General features: G+C 40.7%; 1 protein-coding gene across 8 annotated transcripts in view; it reads right to left on the bottom strand.

Moving 5' to 3' along the window:
* LOC104139699 (Golgi membrane protein 1) overlaps positions 1–21067 on the bottom strand; it is a 43634-nt gene that overhangs the window by 16133 nt on the left and 6434 nt on the right. For 4 of the 8 annotated variants that reach the window (XM_068924497.1, XM_068924503.1, XM_068924498.1 and 1 more), the window contains exons 2-5: positions 19547–19668; positions 17364–17543; positions 6627–6681; positions 5459–5561 (exon numbers count right to left, since the gene is read on the bottom strand). In XM_068924497.1, the coding sequence (XP_068780598.1) occupies positions 5459–5561; positions 6627–6681; positions 17364–17543; positions 19547–19645 (437 nt within the window). In that variant the 5' untranslated portion in view covers positions 19646–19668. Of the gene's footprint in view, positions 1–5458; positions 5562–6626; positions 6682–17363; positions 17544–19546; positions 19792–21067 lie in introns of those variants that run through there. The other 4 variants (XM_068924501.1, XM_068924502.1, XM_009667986.2 and 1 more) reach the window with 2 other exon arrangements.

Below are 21067 nucleotides of genomic sequence, written 5' to 3'. Positions count from 1 at the left end.
GAAAAGCATGGCGAAAAATCATCATCATCGTCATTGTTGTCGTCAGCCCCTACCACGCTGAAGAACATGCCTGGGGAGGAGGCTTGGCTGGAGACCACATTGCTTCTCTTCCCGGCTGGCTGCTGTGGCAAAGGTTCCCCCCTCCCTTTTTCTTTCTTTCTCTCCCTCTCTTGTTGTTGGTTTTTTGTTTTTTTTTTTGTTTTTTTCTCTCCTCAAAGGTAACACTGAATACAGGGTATGCCATCAGCTGTAGACCCCACAAACACATCTTTGCACATGGAAAACCTCTCTCCACATTGGTTGTACAACAACATAGTTACATGTTGCAATTTTTATCCCCCCTTACTGAGGAAGAGGGATGAATTTCTGAGCCTGGCTCTGGCAGAGCATTAATTCCACCTGTGTAACAATAGCTGGTTCAGACAAGCATGTTCCAGTTTCTCAAACTGCAAATAATGTACTACATAATCCAGAGGAATTCTCAGGGCATGTGCCCTCTAAGGCAGCAAGTCACTCATTTGTACTGCATTATCATTCTTCCCCACCCTTCCTTTTTAAAAGCAAAAAAATTTGCTCTGTAGTTCACATCTAGAAAGGAAAAGGAGCAGTTGATAGATGTGCTATCAGCTGACAAATTAGTTACCTTTATTACTGTTTCTTCCATTTCATACCCTTACTACACACTATTTTAATACGTGGTTTTGCTAACACTAAAACATGGAAGAGTCATCAAAATAAGCAGTGCATCATAACTTGGTGAACATCAGAGACTATAAAACAAAGACTTGAGTTATGCACACATTCATTAATTTCTTGGATATCAAGATTAGAATTACCTGCACCTCAGTTTGGGAGCTGGAGAGAGAGGCAATAAATTGCAAAGCTAAGGTTGGAGAGAGCAAACATTTACAAATGCTCTTTCATCCCATACTGCACATGAAAACAAAGTTCACATAACACATGTGACATTCTCTTCATTTTGATTTTATTAGCTATGAAGGAATTTCCTTCTTGCAAAACAGGAATTCTGGAGATAAAGATACTCTATTCATGCATACAACAACCTGAAGCATAAGAACAGCGCTAGTTTCTCCACGTTATCCCATCAATGTGACATACTTCAAACATGCAAAACTAGTACTCTTAAAATTCAGTCTCTGTGGCTTGTTTTATCTTTCACAAGATTAAATAATGAGAAATAGAGTAACTTTGCCTGTCAGGAGCATGTATCATCAACTCCTTTTACATATGTCAAAAAGGTGATTCTTTCACTCGCACTCTTACACTTATCAGGGCTGCAAATATTAAGCTAATTATTGGACTTGCTACAGGTAACAACATTTCCAAAGAAGCTGGTATAGACAAAGAAAACACAAGTTCCTAGGAATCAAAATGCACCTGAATATTCAAATTGCTTTAAAAGTCTGAAGTCCTTTGTTTCTTTTTGACTGCTGCAGGGGAGAAGGGATAGTGTTGTTGGAAGGAAGGGGAGTTCCTGGCTTGTCCACGCTGCCTGGCTGAGTGAGCTCTGCCACGAGCAGATAGGACTGCGCACAGTACGTACCATGGGGCTCCTGGTCAGCCAGTTCCTGAGGAACATACACGCCTCTTGCATGCAACAGCAGTAAGTTCACCTAACTCACTGCTGACTTCTGTACTGAACACGCTAGGCCCACTCAAAAAAATCTGCTAAAATGAAAATATTTTCCCTGGCTTAGAGATCTCCCAGTTTACTTCATATGGGAGAGAAGATTTTCAAGAGCACAACAGCAAACTTAAGTGCTTATCTTGCTTCCTCTACCTTAAAAAAAAAAAAAACTCACTCTCTCCTGTGATAAATAAGTTCAGATTTTGCAGCAATTTGTTTATTTGAAACATCAATTCACATTTACTCTATCTATCTGGGGTAGTGAGGTGACAGCAGGGAAGGAAGCAAGCTCTTCAGAATTACATCCCCCCCTTTTTTTTTTAAATGATCAATTGCTAATTTAATATTTTTTCCAATAGCCTACAAATCTTGGAACCACCAGCTTGTCCAATTTTGCACAGCAATGCTTATTCAGTTCTCCCTAGTTCTAATCTAATCTAATGCAATCAGTCACGTCTCACCCTTGTGTAAGGTTTCCAAATGACAGTCCCAGGCCCAGACAGTCCCAAAAGTGTTCTGTTTATGCATGCTTCATATTTTTCCACCAGGGTGCTGGGCTTACTCAGCACACTATTTGTGAAAAGCTACCCTTAGCCATGACACAGCTTCAAGAGTAAGGTGCACCAAAACTGCTCCTTCTCTAACTGTTGCCAACCTCCCATGAAGCAGGAGAACAAAATAAGACTTTGTAGGTTGCAATGACAATGTATATTACTTTTCTATGCCATATCGCTGATTTATTTTAACTAACTTTTCAATATGAAAGACATTCCTAGTATGATTTTAAAAGTAGGCCAGATTTCTTTAAAAAAGATAGATAGAAAATGTGTAACAGGTCTATTTCCCCTCCCAGGAAACAGCACATAAAATCGAAGCAACTGCTATCTAGTTACTCAGCAGGAACATCACTTCACATTAGTAGAGGGTATATCTAATGTGTATGGCACATATATTTTTAACATCAGGAATTTACTCTGTTGAAACGTTGGTTCCCTTTCAAAGGGAAAGGTGAGCTCAAACTCATGGCCATGACTAAGTCAAAGAGGATGAAATAAGGATCACAGTACTGAACAAAGAGCTTTGTAGCTGGTCACCAGCACACAGCAACACGGAGGGGACACGGCCTTTCAGGTACTAAGCACGATGGACAGTTTCTGAATTTAAGTTTGCTGAAAACATAAGCAGCTTGTTTGAGTGCTTATTTAGATTCCTAGAAATAGGGCCCCATCTTCCCCCCTCCCCAAACAATTAGGTTGTCTCAAGGCAGGTCCACGCACACAGACACCTAAAGGCAGCAAATTTGGGGGTTCCGGCTTTTTCACAAGACTTAGAAAAAGTGATGATTTTTGCACCCTCTTAATTAACAGATTTTGTTCTTATCTATCTCACATGCACAGTTAATTTTATCACTATCTTCTATAGTACAGTACCTGATTGTTTTTAAACAAGGCAATTTACAATTTGTGCAGTTGAAAAATATAGACATTTGGCTTCTGTCACATTTTCATAACATTCTCAATTATACAATAATACTCTCTCTTTTTGTAAAGATTACAAAAAAATTTTTAGATTACTAAAAAATTAAAAATAATGTGAATGCCTTTGTAATAATACTTGTTTTTCTAGCCCTGTAACCAAGGTGGAAAAAGATAACAAGCCTTTAAAAGTAGTATTAAGTTGCATTTAATAAAAGCAACAGGGAACATATTCCACTGAGTACATTCAAGTGTATGATTGTACAATTACCAGAATGTAATGTTAAGTTACATTAGTGAAATATTAAAGTTCCAACATCCCCCCCCAAAGGTACAGTAAGCAACATTAAAAAACACGTAAAAATATGTTCCTGTTGGAATTGTAAGAATGCTACAGGGTGCCCAGGCTATAAAACATGCCATAGAAATCTGAGTGCCAAGTATGTTTTACTTATTTGCATAGCTACAAAGTCCACAAATAGAAAACAACTACTTAAGTTTTATTCAGCTGAACTAATGAAGAAAACTTAACTCCTTGACTGAGATAACACTTGGTTTTGTGTATTCCCATGCAGAGATTGCAGGAGATATTACAGGGTTTGGCCTCAGCACAGTGTGAAGGCAGAAAAAAAAGGCTGAAAAGCTAGCTGCTTAGTCGCTGCTCCGCCAATACCATGCTAAATTATCACTCCTGTCTCTACATCTACCCTGACCCAAGCAAACACTGTGTAAGCAGCATGGCTTCATCATTATTGCTTGTCTAGTTTTTCGCCTTCAGCCAACCTTGATCCTGGAGCTGTACCCTCCAGATGCGATCTTCTCCTCTTTAACGAAGAAGGATTCTATACATTATATTCTTATGAGCAGGGATGCTCTGTCTGGGATTTCCTCAATAGAGCCATACTTGAAAATAGTACACAAAGCACGGACATTAAGCCTGAGCTTTCAGAAATCAGACTTACTATATTTGCTCTGTATTCCTTGTCTGCACATGTACATAAATCCAGTGTTCCAAGGATTCACCACTCACGCAGAGCATGGCTGTACAGCTCTATGGACACATTTAATCTTGCTGACCTCAGCCTTCCAAGAAAGATGCTGGCAAACAGATATTCTTCACTAGCTAGGAGAGAACTATCAGAGATCCAGGAGCTCTGTCCTTCATCTCTACAGCAAAGAGATGGAGACTTACAACCATGGTGTATAACTAACTTAGAGAAAAATGATACTTTAAACAGACCTATATAAGTGCAGCATGGCTTAACAAAAGTTTAGTACAAACTTAGGTCTTCAACTTCCTTTTCTGTTAAAAGTCCTAAACTTTTAGAACTCTGCTAATACAGTCTGTTTGGGTCATCACTATTAAATGAGTAATAATGTCTTTTAAAAAAAAGTATATAACCAATCAACAATCACTAAGTATCCTAAATGCAATAATACTAATCTTTAATTCTTAAGCAGAAAAAAAAAACACCCATATTTCACATTTGGCCTGCAGAATTCAAGTTCTTTGTGATTGCCATGTTGAGTTTTTTAGTCAGAATTCCTACAAAATTTGAATAAAAAGTGACTGCTATAAAAATAAATGTCAATGGAACAATTATATTATTGATAGAGAATCATTATGAGAGCACACAAAAACAAAAGCCTTGTTGGCTAACAAGCTATATCTTCCATCTGGCACATAGATATAATAGGAGGTGGAGAGACAAGAACATTTTTGAACAGTTTGACTAGGCAGAAAGAACCCAGGAGAAACTCCTAGAAATATCAGAAATGTGTATTTAATGCAGGGATACTGATGAGCACTTGTGTTCAGTTATCCATGACTTACAATTCAGTGGGAAATTTCTACAAAAAATTTGACTAGGTATAGATCGTAAAGCAGAAGACATGGTCTGACCCTAACTCTACCAGAAACTTCCTGCGTAACCTCCGACAACTCAATGGGGTACAGCTTCTGAAAGTGTATTCGAATATCTTGGTCCTTAAGCTTCTCCAGCCTTTAGCCTCTTTGTGTTCTAGTTTCCCCCCATCTCTAAAACGGGAATATTGCTACCTTTCTCCTCCTCCAATGGAAGGAACATCAAGAATTGTGGGAGAAGTTCATAGATACTGAGATGTTGGGGGCTGCAAGGACTAAAAGTTACATAGAATTGTAGTTATATGCTCTTTTCCAAGATCAACTGAGAGCAATTTTAGAAAAAGTGTCAGGTGTTACTTTCATCTTAAACTGTATGCCTATAGAAGGCACTACAGCTATCAAAAGAATACTTGGGTTATAACCAAGTCACCTACAACTCTAGAAGCCATTGTTAAAAAAGAACAGACTTACAGGTCATATGAGAACTTCCTCTGAAGGTTAGTCTGGTTCTTCTGAAACCAGTAAACATCCAGCTGTAGCTTTCCATGTTCTGTCTGTAACTCTTTCAAGTGTTCTGACCAAAACAGGATTAAATATATATATATATATTTTTTTTAACAATAGAAACATCAAATAACACATCTGATTGATAGCAAGCACACTTCAACTCCATCCATCACATTCATTGTATTTTGTAGACAAATACGTAGACAATTGCGGAACTTATTCATCATCAAAGATGCACAGGATATGATAAGACTCAATAAGCTTTTCAGCCTAACATATACTAACAAAATCTGCATAACCTAGATTTTGACCTCCTTTTCTTCATAAGGAATACTCTAGCTTGTTTGCAACCCCTGGCTCTGCTAGGTTTCAGCCCTGGAAGTCTTAATGTCTATGAAAGACTAATCGCAACATAGTATGAAATACCATTCATGTTTATTAAACACAAGCTTACAATTCTTCCTTGAACAATATGCAATTTACAACTATGTTCCTCAAAAACAGAGCAGTCAGTCTGTGATATAGAGTTAGTTTGTTTTGAAACATCATCCATCATGCTATAACACTACAATTTCCTTGTCCCTGACAGAAAGCTTTGCGTGAGGGTATCAAAAGAACTAACAGTATATTTGCCAGTTTATAGAACTTACTGATCAGTTCCCCCAGACTTTGAAGGCATAAATTGCTAGCAATAATTTTGAAGCACCAACATGAATTGAAATTGATTAGGCCAAGTTTCCTTGCTCAATATATAAGTTTGCAAATTCCCTCAGTGCCAAAATGCATAACTCAATCACCTCAGCGAAAAGTGCAAGAACATGCTACAAAAGGTAGAATGAAGAATAAATATATTAACAATACATAAAGAAATTCATTTTATTTCATATTATTTTCGATCATTAGCAGTCAAGGGTCCAGAGTCCTACATGGGCAAATTCCTCTTGCATTGAGGCAGATGCAGACTGACCCTTCACTGAATTTGAACTCTGCACACACAGGGTCTAAGTCACAGCAATTCCCGAACTTTCCCCAAAAGGAGGCATTCTGAGAAGGCTCTGGATTAACACAAATCTTAAAAAGAGGGGCCTAAAAATCCAATACAAGTGTGATGCAGAACTGTATTAAGACATACCTTGTAGACTCTGTATCAATCGCTCATTTGTTGTGATGTTATTCATCAGTGAGGCCTGAAAGGAGCAAAACAGGAAACAATGCTTTGTTTGCAAAGGGTATGTATTTCCATTAATGTTATAAACAACACTGACCAAAGTACTTGTAACAAGATTTTTCCCTCACGAAGGGCTGGATTAAAGACAAACACAAAAATTGCATTAGCTGCTGTAAAGTTTATTATTACAAATAACATACACTCATTCTAACCCAGATTTACCAGTGATCCAAAAAAAGAAAAAAATCATTAAATATCACTGCACTTAAATGAAAAGGGGAGGAATTCAAAGAGTCCACAGTTAAAATGGCTTGCTGCTCCGTTCTGGTTTAATCTCATGTTCATGATCACAGTCAGATTTACTGTATTAATCAAGCAGGCCTTGAAGGAAGAATACAGTGTAGTACAGCTCATTTCATCAACCACTCTCTCACCATGGAATCCATACATTTGCATTCAGGGATGCAAGGACGACATATCAAATCATTAGTCACAGAACAAGCATAAACTAACTCTATGAAAGCAATGTTAAGCATTGCATCATTTTTCCTAATTATCCTCTCCCTTCATTTGATAAGCAAGTGCTGGAGTACCATTCTTCCATTCCCTCGCTTCTCTCTCGCTCTCTAGAGTTTGGAAGAGGCAGTCAACATATGAATGTGTGTTGCCCCTTTTTCCCTCACTTCCCTTTTACCCATCCGCATATACACATACATCAAGACACATGAATATTCACAGGACCAAAGTAAGTCTAAATGAAAATAATTCCTCTGAGCCAAACACCAAGATAACTCAGATTCACATTTAGTATTTAGAAAGTCTGGTGCAGAAGATTCTTCTTAAGACTACAGAAAGGATAAGACCCCCTGACCTTTCAGAGATGATCCAGTTTTAAGAACATGTATTTCTTATTCTTCATTATAATTTCCCAGCCATCCTTTTCCCAGGAAACCCCAATATTCTGCAGAGGTCTGAGATCAGACATCAGGTCCCCAGTTTCCCTAAGTTGCTGCTCAAGTACTGATAAGTACATATGTCCACATCACTTTAATATAAAGAAATGCCCACGTTCACGCAGTTTGCTCAGGTCACTCTGAGACACTGACAACACTGTCAGTTAGTGCCAATTTTCATGAAGACTACAGTAATTAGTGCCAATTGATTAGGAGAAGGAAAGCATTCAATTAATACAAGTAGGTCAGCACAGAGCAGAAAAGTGGATTTGTCCTTTATTTGTCCTTGAAAAAGTCCCAATTCAAAGCAATGGTCATTCATGTCTTGATGAAGAAGCAGCCATTTTCAATCCAATAAAATGAAATATTCCTATGCACAGTGAACACTACTGTGAAAGATAAAGAGCAAAAGCTTTGTTTCTTTGTTTAAAAAAAAGTTAACATGAATAAAAATATCTACTAAGGAGGGATTAACACCTCTCCTTCTCCTTCCTCATAAAAAGGGGAAAAAATGTTCTGGATTTGTTTTTTGTTTATTGGAGAAAGGAAGTTATCGTTTCAATGTAGGTGCTAAGTTTTGTTAGTGCCTGAGCAATGCAATCAGCTTGTTCCATGATTATCACCCTCAGAATTTCCTGTATTGGCATTAGATAATCTTGGCTATTATCAGAAACCATCACTGTACTAAAAGAATCAGCATTACAGATGACATGGCAATTTTAGGTTCTCACATAATTTTTGAAATCCCTGAATACTGAGACCATTTATTTCATTTTGACAGTGAAATGGACAATTGTTAAATATTTTGTTCATTAGGATAGTAATGACTGTGACTATCTGAAGCAGAGAAAATAAAATTATTTGCCATTTGAAAAGGAAAAAAATTACACAACTTGCTCTTTATGGAGTGCATACAAAAATCCCTTTTGGCAATGCCACACCAACCCCTCTCCTGAATTTGAGACTAAAAGACCAGGAAGAAATCATGAAAAGCTACTCAGCTTTTTAACTTGAGCAGAAAATGTTCAATAATTTATGGGGTATTGTTCCAACTGCTGGTTTCCTATCTGACTATATTAATAACTTAAGGCTTTCCATTCTTCTACTTGTTACACAAATATTAACTAATCTTTACCTCATGGCTGTGAACTAGGCAGTTACTATTTTTCCTCAATTTTTTGGAGGTAGAGAGAGCAGACTACAGGAAAGCAGACAGCAAATACAAGGCAAAATTCAGACCCAAGAGGCAATTTAGATTTGAAATCTCATTCAGCCCACAAAACAATACCTATGATCCCTGGGAGTGAGAATTCAGCATTTGGAAACTCAGTATATCACCATATCAAATTCTGATCTCTTACAATATGGCAATAACTCTGTAACACTGAACCAGCTTATTACATTTGCCAACACATCTTGCAGAGAAGTCCTTCTGACTATCAGAGTGGAAAAGCCACTCTCCTGACTGGAGTCAATGTTGTGGACAGCAAGTCTTCAGAAGCCAGATCAAAAGCCATACTGTCATTAGCAGTGACAGAAAAATCTTGCTCCAGCTGGACAGCAGATGTTTTAACAACTGCCAGAGATTTGTTGACAGGTATGACAAAGAAATGACTTAGAGCTGCAGGGCAACAGGGAGTGGGTGAGAGCAAATACGCCCTTTGTGGCTACAGGCTTTTCAAGACCATCACCATATTTAATTAAAACCCAAACATCTGGCAGTGTAAACAAAATAGAATTATATGACATGAAAATCCTAACTATAAACCATGTACAGATACATAATGTACTTTCTGTTTTCTTTTTTGTGAATTCATTTAGCTATGAAGAGAGGTAGGAATGTTTCAATAGTTAACTCTTAAACTACACATACTCTGAATCTCCACTCTTAGGGTCCCTATGGTTTACCTAGTTCTAGATTAGCCATTTTTTCCTCCATCATATAAAATACATTTTAAAACAGAGGTAATCATCTAGACCTCTACTGTACCAGTTATGAGTAAATGGACAGATTTCTCTTGCTAATTTAGAAACATCATATTATGGCAAGTAGAGCAGTCGGGGTGGGGAGGGAAATGGACTTGTTTTTCCTTAAAGACTTTTTGAAACTAACCAGAAGATGCAACGTTGTTTGGTTTAAAAGCAAAACCAAAACACCCATAGGCACCTCTCTTCCTTTTCATAGCAGGCTTTTTTCTCTCTTCCCCCTACCCACTGTCGTTTCTTTTGAGCAGAGCTGATCTCAGCATACTGATAAGTATTTTGTCTCAGAAGGCTGTGCTGGGAGTCGAAGTTTTCCCAGAGAGGGGAATTTGAGAACAGCTGTGGCCATTGTTAAAAGACAGTGAGCAACAGGGCAGTGACATATTTCTCACATAACATACAAAGCCTGGTGCCCCTCCTCAGTAAAACAAGATCTGGGCTTGGGAAGAATTACATAAAGCCAAAGAAAATGACAAATTGCAAAAGTATGTTCTAACAATAAAAAAAAAAAAAAAAAGACAGACAGATTACATGTATTGTTCTCCAGTTAGTCTTCAAAAAGGCTATCATAGCTGCTATGTATATCCCAGAAGCTATGGGTCCTGAATAACAACCAGAAAGGATATTGTTCTCCTTTAGAAAATTGTTCACAGATGAGAAACATCCCTTTTGCACTTCTGATTCCTTATCTGTTGTTATTGAGAGTTCATGTAAGCTCTCTTGAGCTCCTCAGCCTGTTTCTGTATGGATTTCCAGAAGCCATTTGCTAAAGCTAAAACCAGACTGGTGATAAACATGTTTTAATTATTCTCTTAGGTCTGGGAATGTATATGACAGTAATTTCCCAGGATTACATCACCTGAATGAATTGAGAGCCCATGGGGTATTTCAGGCTCCATCTATCTCCCACCCCTGTGCCCTTGTTCTTACAGTGGCACAGAGACAATTTTACCAGAAACGAAGACAGATTATTTCAGACTGGTTGTCATGTTGCCACTGAGACTGACTTTAACCTGTAGAGTATTTTACTGGTGTATTACTTCGGTATTAAACTAAATCAGTGGCATAATTATTCTGTATTTTGTGAGCAGATGAGTAATAACATACAGTGAACAGTGAAGAACTGTATTTAAAATGGGTTTTGAATGTTACTTGAGAGTTACTTTTGGTAAGGAGTCCCCTAGATTGTGAAGGTTTGTTTCCTTATAGATTCCTCTATAACCAGTATTTCTCCCTGAAAAAGTTTTTCAGAGACAGACCATTCACTCCTACATATCAGTGGAATACATTTTCATTTTTCTTTGTTAAGAACAACAACAATAAAATTTAAACAAAATCCCTTTTATCATTCAAATATCTGTCTAGCTGCAATTAAATAGTTTTATTACTTGAAAAGAGTCAAGAGACTCAGGGGTTTGGATATGCATTCATCACTCCTGGACTAGGCAAATATTTACTGTTATTTCCCCCTCAGGGATTAAAGGTTCAGTTTAAGGGCTCAGTTTCCTGTAACCAGAAAGGGTGGCTTTCACTACTTGCCTCCCAAGAATCTGAGATTCCACTGGAATCCACGGAGCAAATAAATAAATAAATAAATAAATAAATAAATAAATAAATAAATGTGTGCATATATACCTATACATGGATACACACACACACACACACACAAAGAAGCTCATAAACAGTCTTTTCACAGAACCACAGAATCGTTTAGGTTGGAAGGGACCTCTGGAGATCATCTAGTCCAACCTCCCTGCTCAAGCAGGGTCCTCTAGAGCATATTGCCCAGGATCACATCCAGACAGGTTTTGAATATCTCCAGGGAAGGAGACTCCACTACCTCTCTGGGCAACCTGTTCCAGGGCTCAGTCACCCTCACAGGAAAGAAGTTTTTTTCTCAGGTTTAGGTGGAATTTCCTGTGGTTAAGTTTCTGCCCGTTGCCTCTTGTCCTGTTGCTGGGCACCACGGAGAAGAGACTGGCCCCATCCTCTCAACACCCTCCCTTCAGATACTTGTAGACATTGATGAGATCCTCCCATAGTCTTCTCTCCTCCAGGCTGAACAGGCCCAGCTCTCTCAGCCTTTCTTCATAGGAGAGATGCTCCAGTCCCCTCATCATCTTTGTAGCCCTCTGCTGGACTCTCTCCAGGAGTGCCATGTCTCTCTTGTACTGGGGAGCCCAGCACTGGACACAGGACTCCAGGTAAGGCCTCCCCAGGGCTGAGTAGAGGGGCAGGATCACCTCCCTCGACCTGCTGGCAACACTCTGCCTAATGCAGCCTCAGGATCCCATTGGCCTTCTTGGCCACAAGGGCACACTGCTGGCTCATGCTTAACTTGTGGACCACCAGGACTCCCAGGTCCTTCTCTGCAGAGCTGCTTTCCAGCAGGTCAGCCCCCAGCCTGTACTGGTGCCTGGAGTTATTCCTCCCTAGGTGCAGGACCCCGCACTTGCCCCTGTTGAACTTCATGAGGTTCCTCTCCGCCCATCTCTCCAGCCTGTCCAGGTCCCTCTGAATGGCAGCACAGCCTTCTGGTGTGTCAGCCACTCCTCCCAGTTTAGTATCATCAGCAGACTTGCTGAGGGTGCACTCTGTCCCTTCCTCCAGGTCACTGATGAATATATTGAACAAGACTGGACCCAGGACTGACCCCTGGGGGACACCACTAGCTACAGGCCTCCAACTTGACTCTGTGCCATTCACCACAACCCTCTGAGCTCGGCCATCCAGCCAGTTCTCAATCCACCTCACTGTCCACTCATCCAGCCCTCACTTCCTGAGCTTACCTAGGAGGATGTGATGGCAGACAGTGTCAAAAGCCTTGCTGAAGTCCAGAAAGACAACATCCACTGCTCTGCCCTCATCTACTCAGCCAGTCATTCCATCATAGAAGGCTATCAGATTGGTCAAGCATGATTTCCCTTTGGTGAAGCTGTGCTGACTACTCCTGATCACCTTCTTGTCCTCCACATGCTTAGTGAGGACCTCCAGGAGGAGCTGTTCCATCACCTTTCCAGGGATGGAGGTGAGGCTGACAGGCCTGTAGTTTCCTGGCTCCTCCTTCTTACCCTTTTTGAAGACTGGGGTGACATTGGCTTTCTTCCAGTCCTCAGGCACCTCTCCTGATCTCCAGGACCTTTCAGAGATGATGGGGAGTGACCTAGCAATAACATCTGCCAGCTCCCTCAGCACTCCTGGGTGCATCCCATCAGGGCCCATGGATTTGTGGATGTCAAGTTTGGACAAAAGATCTCTAACCTGATCCTCCTCGACCAAGGGAGAGTCTTCCTTTCTCCAGCCTTCCTCTCTTGTCCCCAGGGTCTGGAATTCCTGAGGGCTGGCCTTAGCAGTGAAGACTGAAACAAAGGCAGCATTCAGTAACTCTGCCTTCTCTGTATCCTTTGTTACCAGGGCACCCACCCCATTCAGCAGCGGGCCCATGTTTTCCCTAGTCTTCCTTTTGCTATTGATGTATTTGAAGAAGCCCTTCTTGCTGTCCTTGACATCCCTTGCCAGATTTAATTCCAAATGGGCCTTAGCCTTCCTTGTCGCATCCCTGCATACTCTGACAATGTCCCTGTATTCCTCCCAAGTGGCCTGTCCCCTTTTCCACATTCTGTACACTTCCTTCTTCACTGTACACTTCCTTCTTCTGTTGGAGTTTTGCCAGGAGTCCCTTGCTCATCCATGCAGGTCTCCTGCCCACTTTGCTGGACTTCTTACTCAGAGGGATGCATCCATCTTGAGCCTGGAGGAGGTGATGCTTGAATATTAACCAGCTCTCCTGGACCCCTCTTCCTTCTAGGGCCCTCCCCCATGGGATTCCTCCAAGCAGGTCCCTGAAGAGGCCAAAGTTAGCTCTCCTGAAGTCCAGGGTTGCGATCCTACTCATTGCCCTGCTCCCTCCTCGCAGGAGCCTCAACTCCACCATCTCATGGTCACTGCAGCCAAGGCTGCCCCCAACCTTCACATCTCCAACTAGACCTTCTTTGTTTGTTAGTACAAGGTCTAGCAATGCACCTCTCCTCGTTGGCGTCTCCACCACCTGAGTCAAGAAATTATCATCAATGCTTTGCAGGAACCTCTTTGACTGTTTGTGCCTAGCTGTGCTGTCTTCCCAACAGATGTCAGGGTGGTTGAAGTCTCCCATGAGAACCAGGGCCTCAAATATATTTTCATATATTCTACATCCCATTGTCAAATAACCACTCTCCATGTAGAGCTTCTTCAGATCAAAGTCCTTAGTTAAGAGAACTAAGCTCCCCCCCCCCCCCCCATGTCAGGGGCATTCCTATTCTGGAGTGAATGAATCTAGGCCAACTTGGTCAATGGCATCTTTTGAGAAGGTCTCTAAAATACACTGGTCTCCATAAAAACAACTCTCCCTACTCTCAAATTGCAGAGTTGGAAAACAAACAACATCTACGTGGGGTATTTGCTGACCTGTAGCCAGAAGAGTGAATTTTAAATTTGCCATGAAGTAGTGCACAGACACAGACATGTTCCTCCTACCACTTCAGTCTCCTAAGACGTGCTCTTTTCCAACCACAAAAAGCAGATGACAAGAAATAAGGAAGCACATTGCATCACTGTTCATCTAACGTTTCCTACAGTATCAGCCCCTGGGGTTTCAAGAGCAAACTTCATAGATTATACCATTACTGAACACCTGCATTTTAGGAGGAGGGAAGACAAAGCACTTGAGAGGTAGCAACAGCTGTACCAGATCAGCCCCAAAATCCACCTTGCCTAGCATCCTGTCTCCTATGCTGGAAGCCAAATGAACACCAAAGCAGCCATAAAGCAGTAATTCACAATCATATTCTCCTAACACCAGCTACTTCTGCCTCAGGAACTTCTGCAGCCAGAAAGCACATCTTCATGTTTGGGGGGGGGCCGCAAGGGCAGCAGGTGTTTGTCTGAGTTTATCCAATTGCTTTCTAACCTGCACAGACCTGCTGCAACCAGATATTATGGATGTTACAAGTCTACAGCTTTACTACACATTGCATGAAGAGCATTTCTTTTGTTTGTTCTGAACTACTACTTGCTGATTTCTTTCATTTGATGTCTGCTAGCAAACGGAGAACTGCTTGTCTCTTCCAACACCTTGTCCCTTCCTCTCTCCTTGTCTCCTCCTCTCTCCAAGCCATTCAGGATTGTAGGCATTTCTGCCACAGCTCTCTTGCAGCTGTCTCTTGTCCAGGCCAATGGCCGGCAACCTATGTAGTAGATTCCTGCACAGACACTACTCCATTGCTTTGGTTATCCTTCTCTGTGTGCCTTTTCCATCTCTCCAAAACTTCACTGGCATCCTCTCTACAGTACAAAAACTAACCCACTTTATTTCTAAGCTGTTTCATAACTTTTGCCTGCTTATTTCTGCCTGTGATAACACTGACTTTTGTCATACAGTTATATAATTTCCCTAAGAACCTTTTGTGCGTGACCTTTTACAATTCCAAGTGTGAGTACATTCATTAGTCTCTCTTATCCTCGTCACTGACTCTTTCAAAAGGAAACTCCCTCAGACTTCAAGAACAGGATTTCACAGAATCACAGAATGGTTGAGGTTGGAAGGGACCTCTGGAGATCATCTAGTCCAACCCCCCTGCTCAAGCAGGGTCCTCTAGAGCATATTGCCCAGGATCGCGTCCAGGCGGGTTTTGAATATCTCCAGGGAAGGAGACTCCACAACCTCTCTGGGCAGCCTGTTCCAGGGCTCAGGCACCCTCACAGTGAAGAAGTTTTCCCTCATGTTCAGATGGGACTGCCTGTGGTTCAGTTTGTGCCCGTTGCCTCTTGTCCTGTCACTGGGCACCACGGAGAAGAGTCTGGCCCCAAGAGTCTTCCTTTTACAGAAGCTGCTTTGACTCTTCCCCAGCTTATCACATTTTCCTGGTGTCAGGTTTACTGGATGACAGCTCCCACGTCCTCTAGGACTCAAAAAAACCCTCAAAACAGAACAAAACAAACCACACACACACACACACCATTGGCACAAGCCACCTTTTATTTGGCTGATACCACAGTAGTCTGAAGCAAAAAGATTACACACCACACTTGGCTGAAACACCTTTTCCTCCATGCAATTTCTTTAGAACTCTTGGGCAAGTTCTTATGACCAGCTCCTGGCATTTGTCCATTTTGCTAATGTGCTCCATAACTTCTACCAACACCTCGGGTGATATACAATAATTGTCCTATAGAGAAGAAGGAAGTATAGTACAGGAAAATCTACTACTGAGAAGGAACCATAAAATTCATTTTCCTTGGGGGGGGGGGGGAACCTATAAAGTAAATTAAGTAAATATTCAGCTCCACTTTGTCTTTCTCTCTTTTTTTTTTTTTTTGATTCATTAATGCGCTCTGTTCTGTTACTTGCAGGACAGAAGTGGAATACAAAAGATGCCAAAACAGAATGAAGGGTTCTCCAAGGACCAGGGAGCCACAAATTAAACTCCAAGATGCAAACAGAGGTAGTTTCACAAAGGATGGTAAAGGTAAACAACTTCCGCAGCACTCAGTAGCATCACTCACAACTAGGAGACAGAAGTGACAATACTGATTACTTGGTAGGACCCTGTCTGAATATCCAGGGGTATCTTTTAAATAAATATATACAGTTAAAAATAAATAAATAAATCACAGAATCACAGAATCATTTAGGTTGGAAGGGACCTCTGGAGATCATCTAGTCCAACCTCCCTGCTCAAGCAGGGACCTCTAGAGCATATTGCCCAGGATCACATCCAGACGGGTTTTGAATATCTCCAGGGAAGGAGACTCCACTACCTCTCTGGGCGAGAGGTATGAAACACCTCTTTTTTTTTTAAGCATACCCAAAGACTGAATTCAAAGAGGAGAGAGAAATTATCAAAGAAATATGTCTGTCCCAAAATAGGTAAAAAGAACTGGTTTACTACTTCTTTGAAGAGTTCAGATAAAAATGATTTTAAAATAAAGATATATGCCACTAATGTGCATATTAGTCAAACACTTCCACCTTGATTTTTATTGAGCTTTTCCTTCTCCAAGATTTCCAAATATTCATCTGGTGATGTTTCATTTACAAGAGTTTTAACACAGAAGATGCATTGTACACCACAGGTTTTGAGCAGCAAGCCATCAATCATCTAATGGTGAACCACTTACCACTTGGATGTCTCCAAAACACTACTAGGTTTTGGGAGCAGAAGGCTAAAAGGTGCCACACAATTTGCAATATATTTAGAAACAGAAAATCATTTATGCCTGCTTAAGGGAATACAGATACACCTGTTGGTGCAGCTTCTTCTTTTCCTTAACTTTTAAACCATTAGCAGACAGGAAAGAAAGCCAGAGGCCAACCCAAGGTATCTTTACCAATGATTTACAGCAGGGGTAGAAGTATTTTTCAGAAGTGCTGTCACTTGCAGCTTTTAATATTTCATATTTAAAAGCTGATGAAGTGGAATCATAAAAATCTAGATTTTGGCTTATTCTATATGCTTTCATTTCTTTCCCTCAACCCCCATTTTTCAATTAAAATTTTTCTCCATTACAGACCACTAAACAAGTCTTTTACCACTCTGAGGGCTACAATATGCATTAAGTTTCCATTTACTAAATATTATACAATAATACATATATTATACATTTCACTACACAAAAATCCACTGCAAACCCATTAGCTGGAACATTTAAGCAACCTTATTCTACTGCAGAGAATGTTGTGGTAAACTGCAGTCTCAGGGTAAATTGTAGCTAGAAGAGGTCCTACCTTCTCTTCCCGATGTAGTCTGTTGGCATTTTCAATCTGAAAACTGTGCAAGGATTGGATTTTATCAATCTGCTCTCGCTGCTTCTCTAGTTCTCCTTGGAATTCATTCTTTTTGAGCTCAACTGCACCTCTCTCCGCTGCTGCCCTGTGGACTCTGCCTTCTAGTTCCATGATCCAATTCTGAGAGAAAACAAATTAGCAAAACCCAAGTAGAAATGCTTCTTGTAAGTGACTGTTTAAAAGGAGAATTCATTCAAACTTCATAGAGAGAACTGAAATAGATAATGGGTGAATCCATCTTCCTTCTTGCTGACACTTCTCCAACACATTTAGGGACCACCTCATTTCAGGGAAAATAACACACTAACAATGTTAATCTCATCAAAATATTTTCCTCAACTAGTTATACCTACCAGTCACTTGCTAACACACAAAACAGTCTTAGATAAATAACCAACAGGTCATATACTATACAGATCATCAAAATTTCAGTTAAAGATTTTAAGAGAAATGCAAAGCAGCCTAAATACTTCAGCTAAAATACAAACAAAAAGCAAACAAAAAGCAAACAAAAAACCTTCTGTTTTCCCAAAAAGCAGTACAAAGTCAAAACATGTCTAAATCCCATCCAAACAATTCTGATATCACTGCACTCTCTAGTGTTGATCCTAAACTAACTCAGAGAGAAAACTCATCTCTCAAATCATCAATAGGTTTTCCAGTAAGACCTGAGGAGGAGTTCCGAAAGGACAACTCTGCTCAACTCTTATGCAAACAATTGCACATACTTGTTACACAAAGATACATATGAGAAGAACTCATAAGTGGGAAATTCTCCCTCCTCTTGATTGCTCAAAAAGCAGTGACAATCAAAAGAAAATTCAACACCATCACACACATGCATGCATGTAAAGGCATCAAGTCTGATCTTGTCGAGGCTTTTTTTTTTTTAAAGTATCGATTTAATTTTTGCAGGACATTGTTCTCTTCCTTGATGCCCAAGAGCTGTCAACATCCTTCTCCTAACTCAAAATGATTAGAAACAAAGACAACTAGGGAAAAAAAAATCTCACCAGAATTTACCCAGGTAGAAAAACCTGGGGAGTCCCGATAGATTAAAAACTGGATATAATAAAAACCTATGGCATCAGCCAAGACTCTGAGAAAATGGGTCAACTCTTGTTACACCATAGTATGCTGCATATTACTGCCTGTCTACTCCATAGCATTGCCACAGAGAGCAAAAAAATGGATAGGGGGAAGGGAAGGAAAAATGCTTGCAGTTGAGCTGAAAGAACACAGAAGAGCACTTATTCTATTTTAGTCATTATAGCAGCAAAGTCCTGCCAACAAATGAATGGGTTAATAGTGCTTCAGAAGCTCCACTCATATCTTGGGCTATGCTTTTATTCAGAGTGCATGATTACATAGACATGAAAGGATTTTCAAGCTTACTTTGGGGAAAATGTACAACATAATACTGTTAAACAATAATGCTGAATGGGACCTTATCTAGGTCCTAGTATCTAGGTTACTGAGATCAAGAATAAGCTAGTATGCTACCAATTTTTCCTCACTATCAGCTGCACCATGATTGTACAGAAAAGCTTCAGTGGTCTTGACATAGCTACTAACAGCTACAACAACATAGCAGGCAGAGTAATTATTACACATGAGTTTTGTGTGCTTTCCTTAGGAAAGGTTCCTAAGAAATACAAATTCAGATTGTTAGACACTCTCTGAATCAGCTGATTCCCTCATACTTGGTGGGAAAGAGTGAATACATGAAGTTGCCTTGCATCCTTATTTGCCCAACATATATTGAAAGAAGTTGATCTTACTCTATACTGAGCAACAGCGGTCACCAGAATGGGTCATATAAGAAAAAAATTTAGGGATATGAGCAAACTGCAGAGGCCCATTCAGATTAAAAATGAAGTGCTGATTTGCATCATACAGATCTTCAGGTTTTGGGTTCCCCCCACCCCTTACACACAGGCACTGCTCCCATTCTCCTCCATCTCTCTCTACTGATAAGCAACAACCGTAATAGTTGTGCAAATTCCTATGACATACCAAAGTTTCTAGCTCACCACATGCAGGGGGAAACATTCTTCTTGTTGCAAACTATGTTCATTAACAACACAAGTACAAAACCACATGCAGAGCAATAGGAACATTACCTGCAAATCCACACTGCGAGAACTTGCAGTCCAGTAATTGAAGCCCAAAACAATGATGCATGCCACGAGTGCAGCTATGAGAAGAGGTGGAGACTTCATCCCTCGGCAGCTGTTTCCTAGCCCTACCATTTCAAAAAACAAAAAAACAAAGAACAAAAAAACAACCCACAAACAACAGTGGGGAAACCTGCAAAGTAAAATATATACGTTACATTACATCTTTTGCTACGACTTTACAGTGGAAGTTTGATTGTATGCATAATCCTGCAATCTCAGTTCAATGGACTACACCTAGCAAGGAAAGCATTCTGCTGAGATATTTCCATCTGAAGGATGAAAAAAGGCCATATCATACTATTAGCTTCCACACAAAAGCTTCACATGGACTTCAGTGAGAAGTCTTGCATACTCCTAACAACATAATAAAACCCTGCAATAAACAGAACAAATGAGCCATCTTCCTGTCATGTATTACATCCAGCAAGTTTATTAGACAATACTGGTCTACAGATAGAAGATTAATTCCTTGTTAGCTCATGCCAGTCAGTAACCAAATTTAGTCTCTCAGTTTTGGGAGTAATTTCCACTCTGCTTTCCAAGCTTCGGTGGCTTCAATTTTTTCCCTTGAAAAATCCTATTTTAACTTTTTAGATCCAAACTTGTAAAACAAACAAACAAACAAAAAATAAAAAAACAGATTGAACCAACTAACTTCAAGGATAATCTTAAAGAAAAAAAAAAAAACAAGCAGCCAAACAGTTCTGCTGTTTTCAATAGAAAATTTTACTACACAATGTTTGTTTCGATCCTCAGTTTTCTTCTGCTCCTAATCACAGAATCACAGAATGGTTGAGGTTGGAAGGGACCTCTGGAGATCATCTAGTCCAACCCCCCTGCTCAAGCAGGGTCCTCTAGAGCATATTGCCCAGGATCGCGTCCAGGCGGGTTTTGAATATCTCCAGGGAAGGAGACTCCACAACCTCTCTGGGCAACCTGTTCCAGGGCTCAGTCACCCTCACAGGAAAGAAGTTTTTCCTCAGGTTCAGATGGGACTGCCTGTGGTTCAGTTTGTGCCCGTTGCCTCTTGTCCTGTCACTGGGCACCACGGAGAAGAGACTGGCCTCATCCTCTTGACACCCTCCCTTCAGATATTTGTACACATTGATGAGATCCCCTCTCAGTCTTCTCTCCTCCAGGCTGAACAGGCCCAGCTCTCTCAGCCTTTCTTCATAGGAGAGAGGCTCCAGTCCCCTCATCATCTTTGTAGCCCTCCGCTGGACTCTCTCCAGTAGTGCCATGTCTCTCTCGTACTGGGGAGCCCAGCACTGGACACAGGACTCCAGGTAAGGCCTCCCCAGGGCTGAGTAGAGGGGCAGGATCACCTCCCTCGACCTGCTGGCAACACTCTGCCTAATGCAGCCTCAGGATACCATTGGCCTTCTTGGCCACAAGGGCACACTGCTGGCTCATGCTTAACTTGTGGTCCACCAGGACTCCCAGGTCCTTCTCTGCAGAGCTGCT

Source organism: Struthio camelus, chromosome W (assembly GCF_040807025.1).
Source record: "Struthio camelus isolate bStrCam1 chromosome W, bStrCam1.hap1, whole genome shotgun sequence".
Lineage (NCBI taxonomy): Eukaryota > Metazoa > Chordata > Aves > Struthioniformes > Struthionidae > Struthio > Struthio camelus.
The sequence above is the reverse complement of the archived record's forward strand: the minus strand, read 5'-3'. Positions and strand labels throughout refer to the sequence as shown.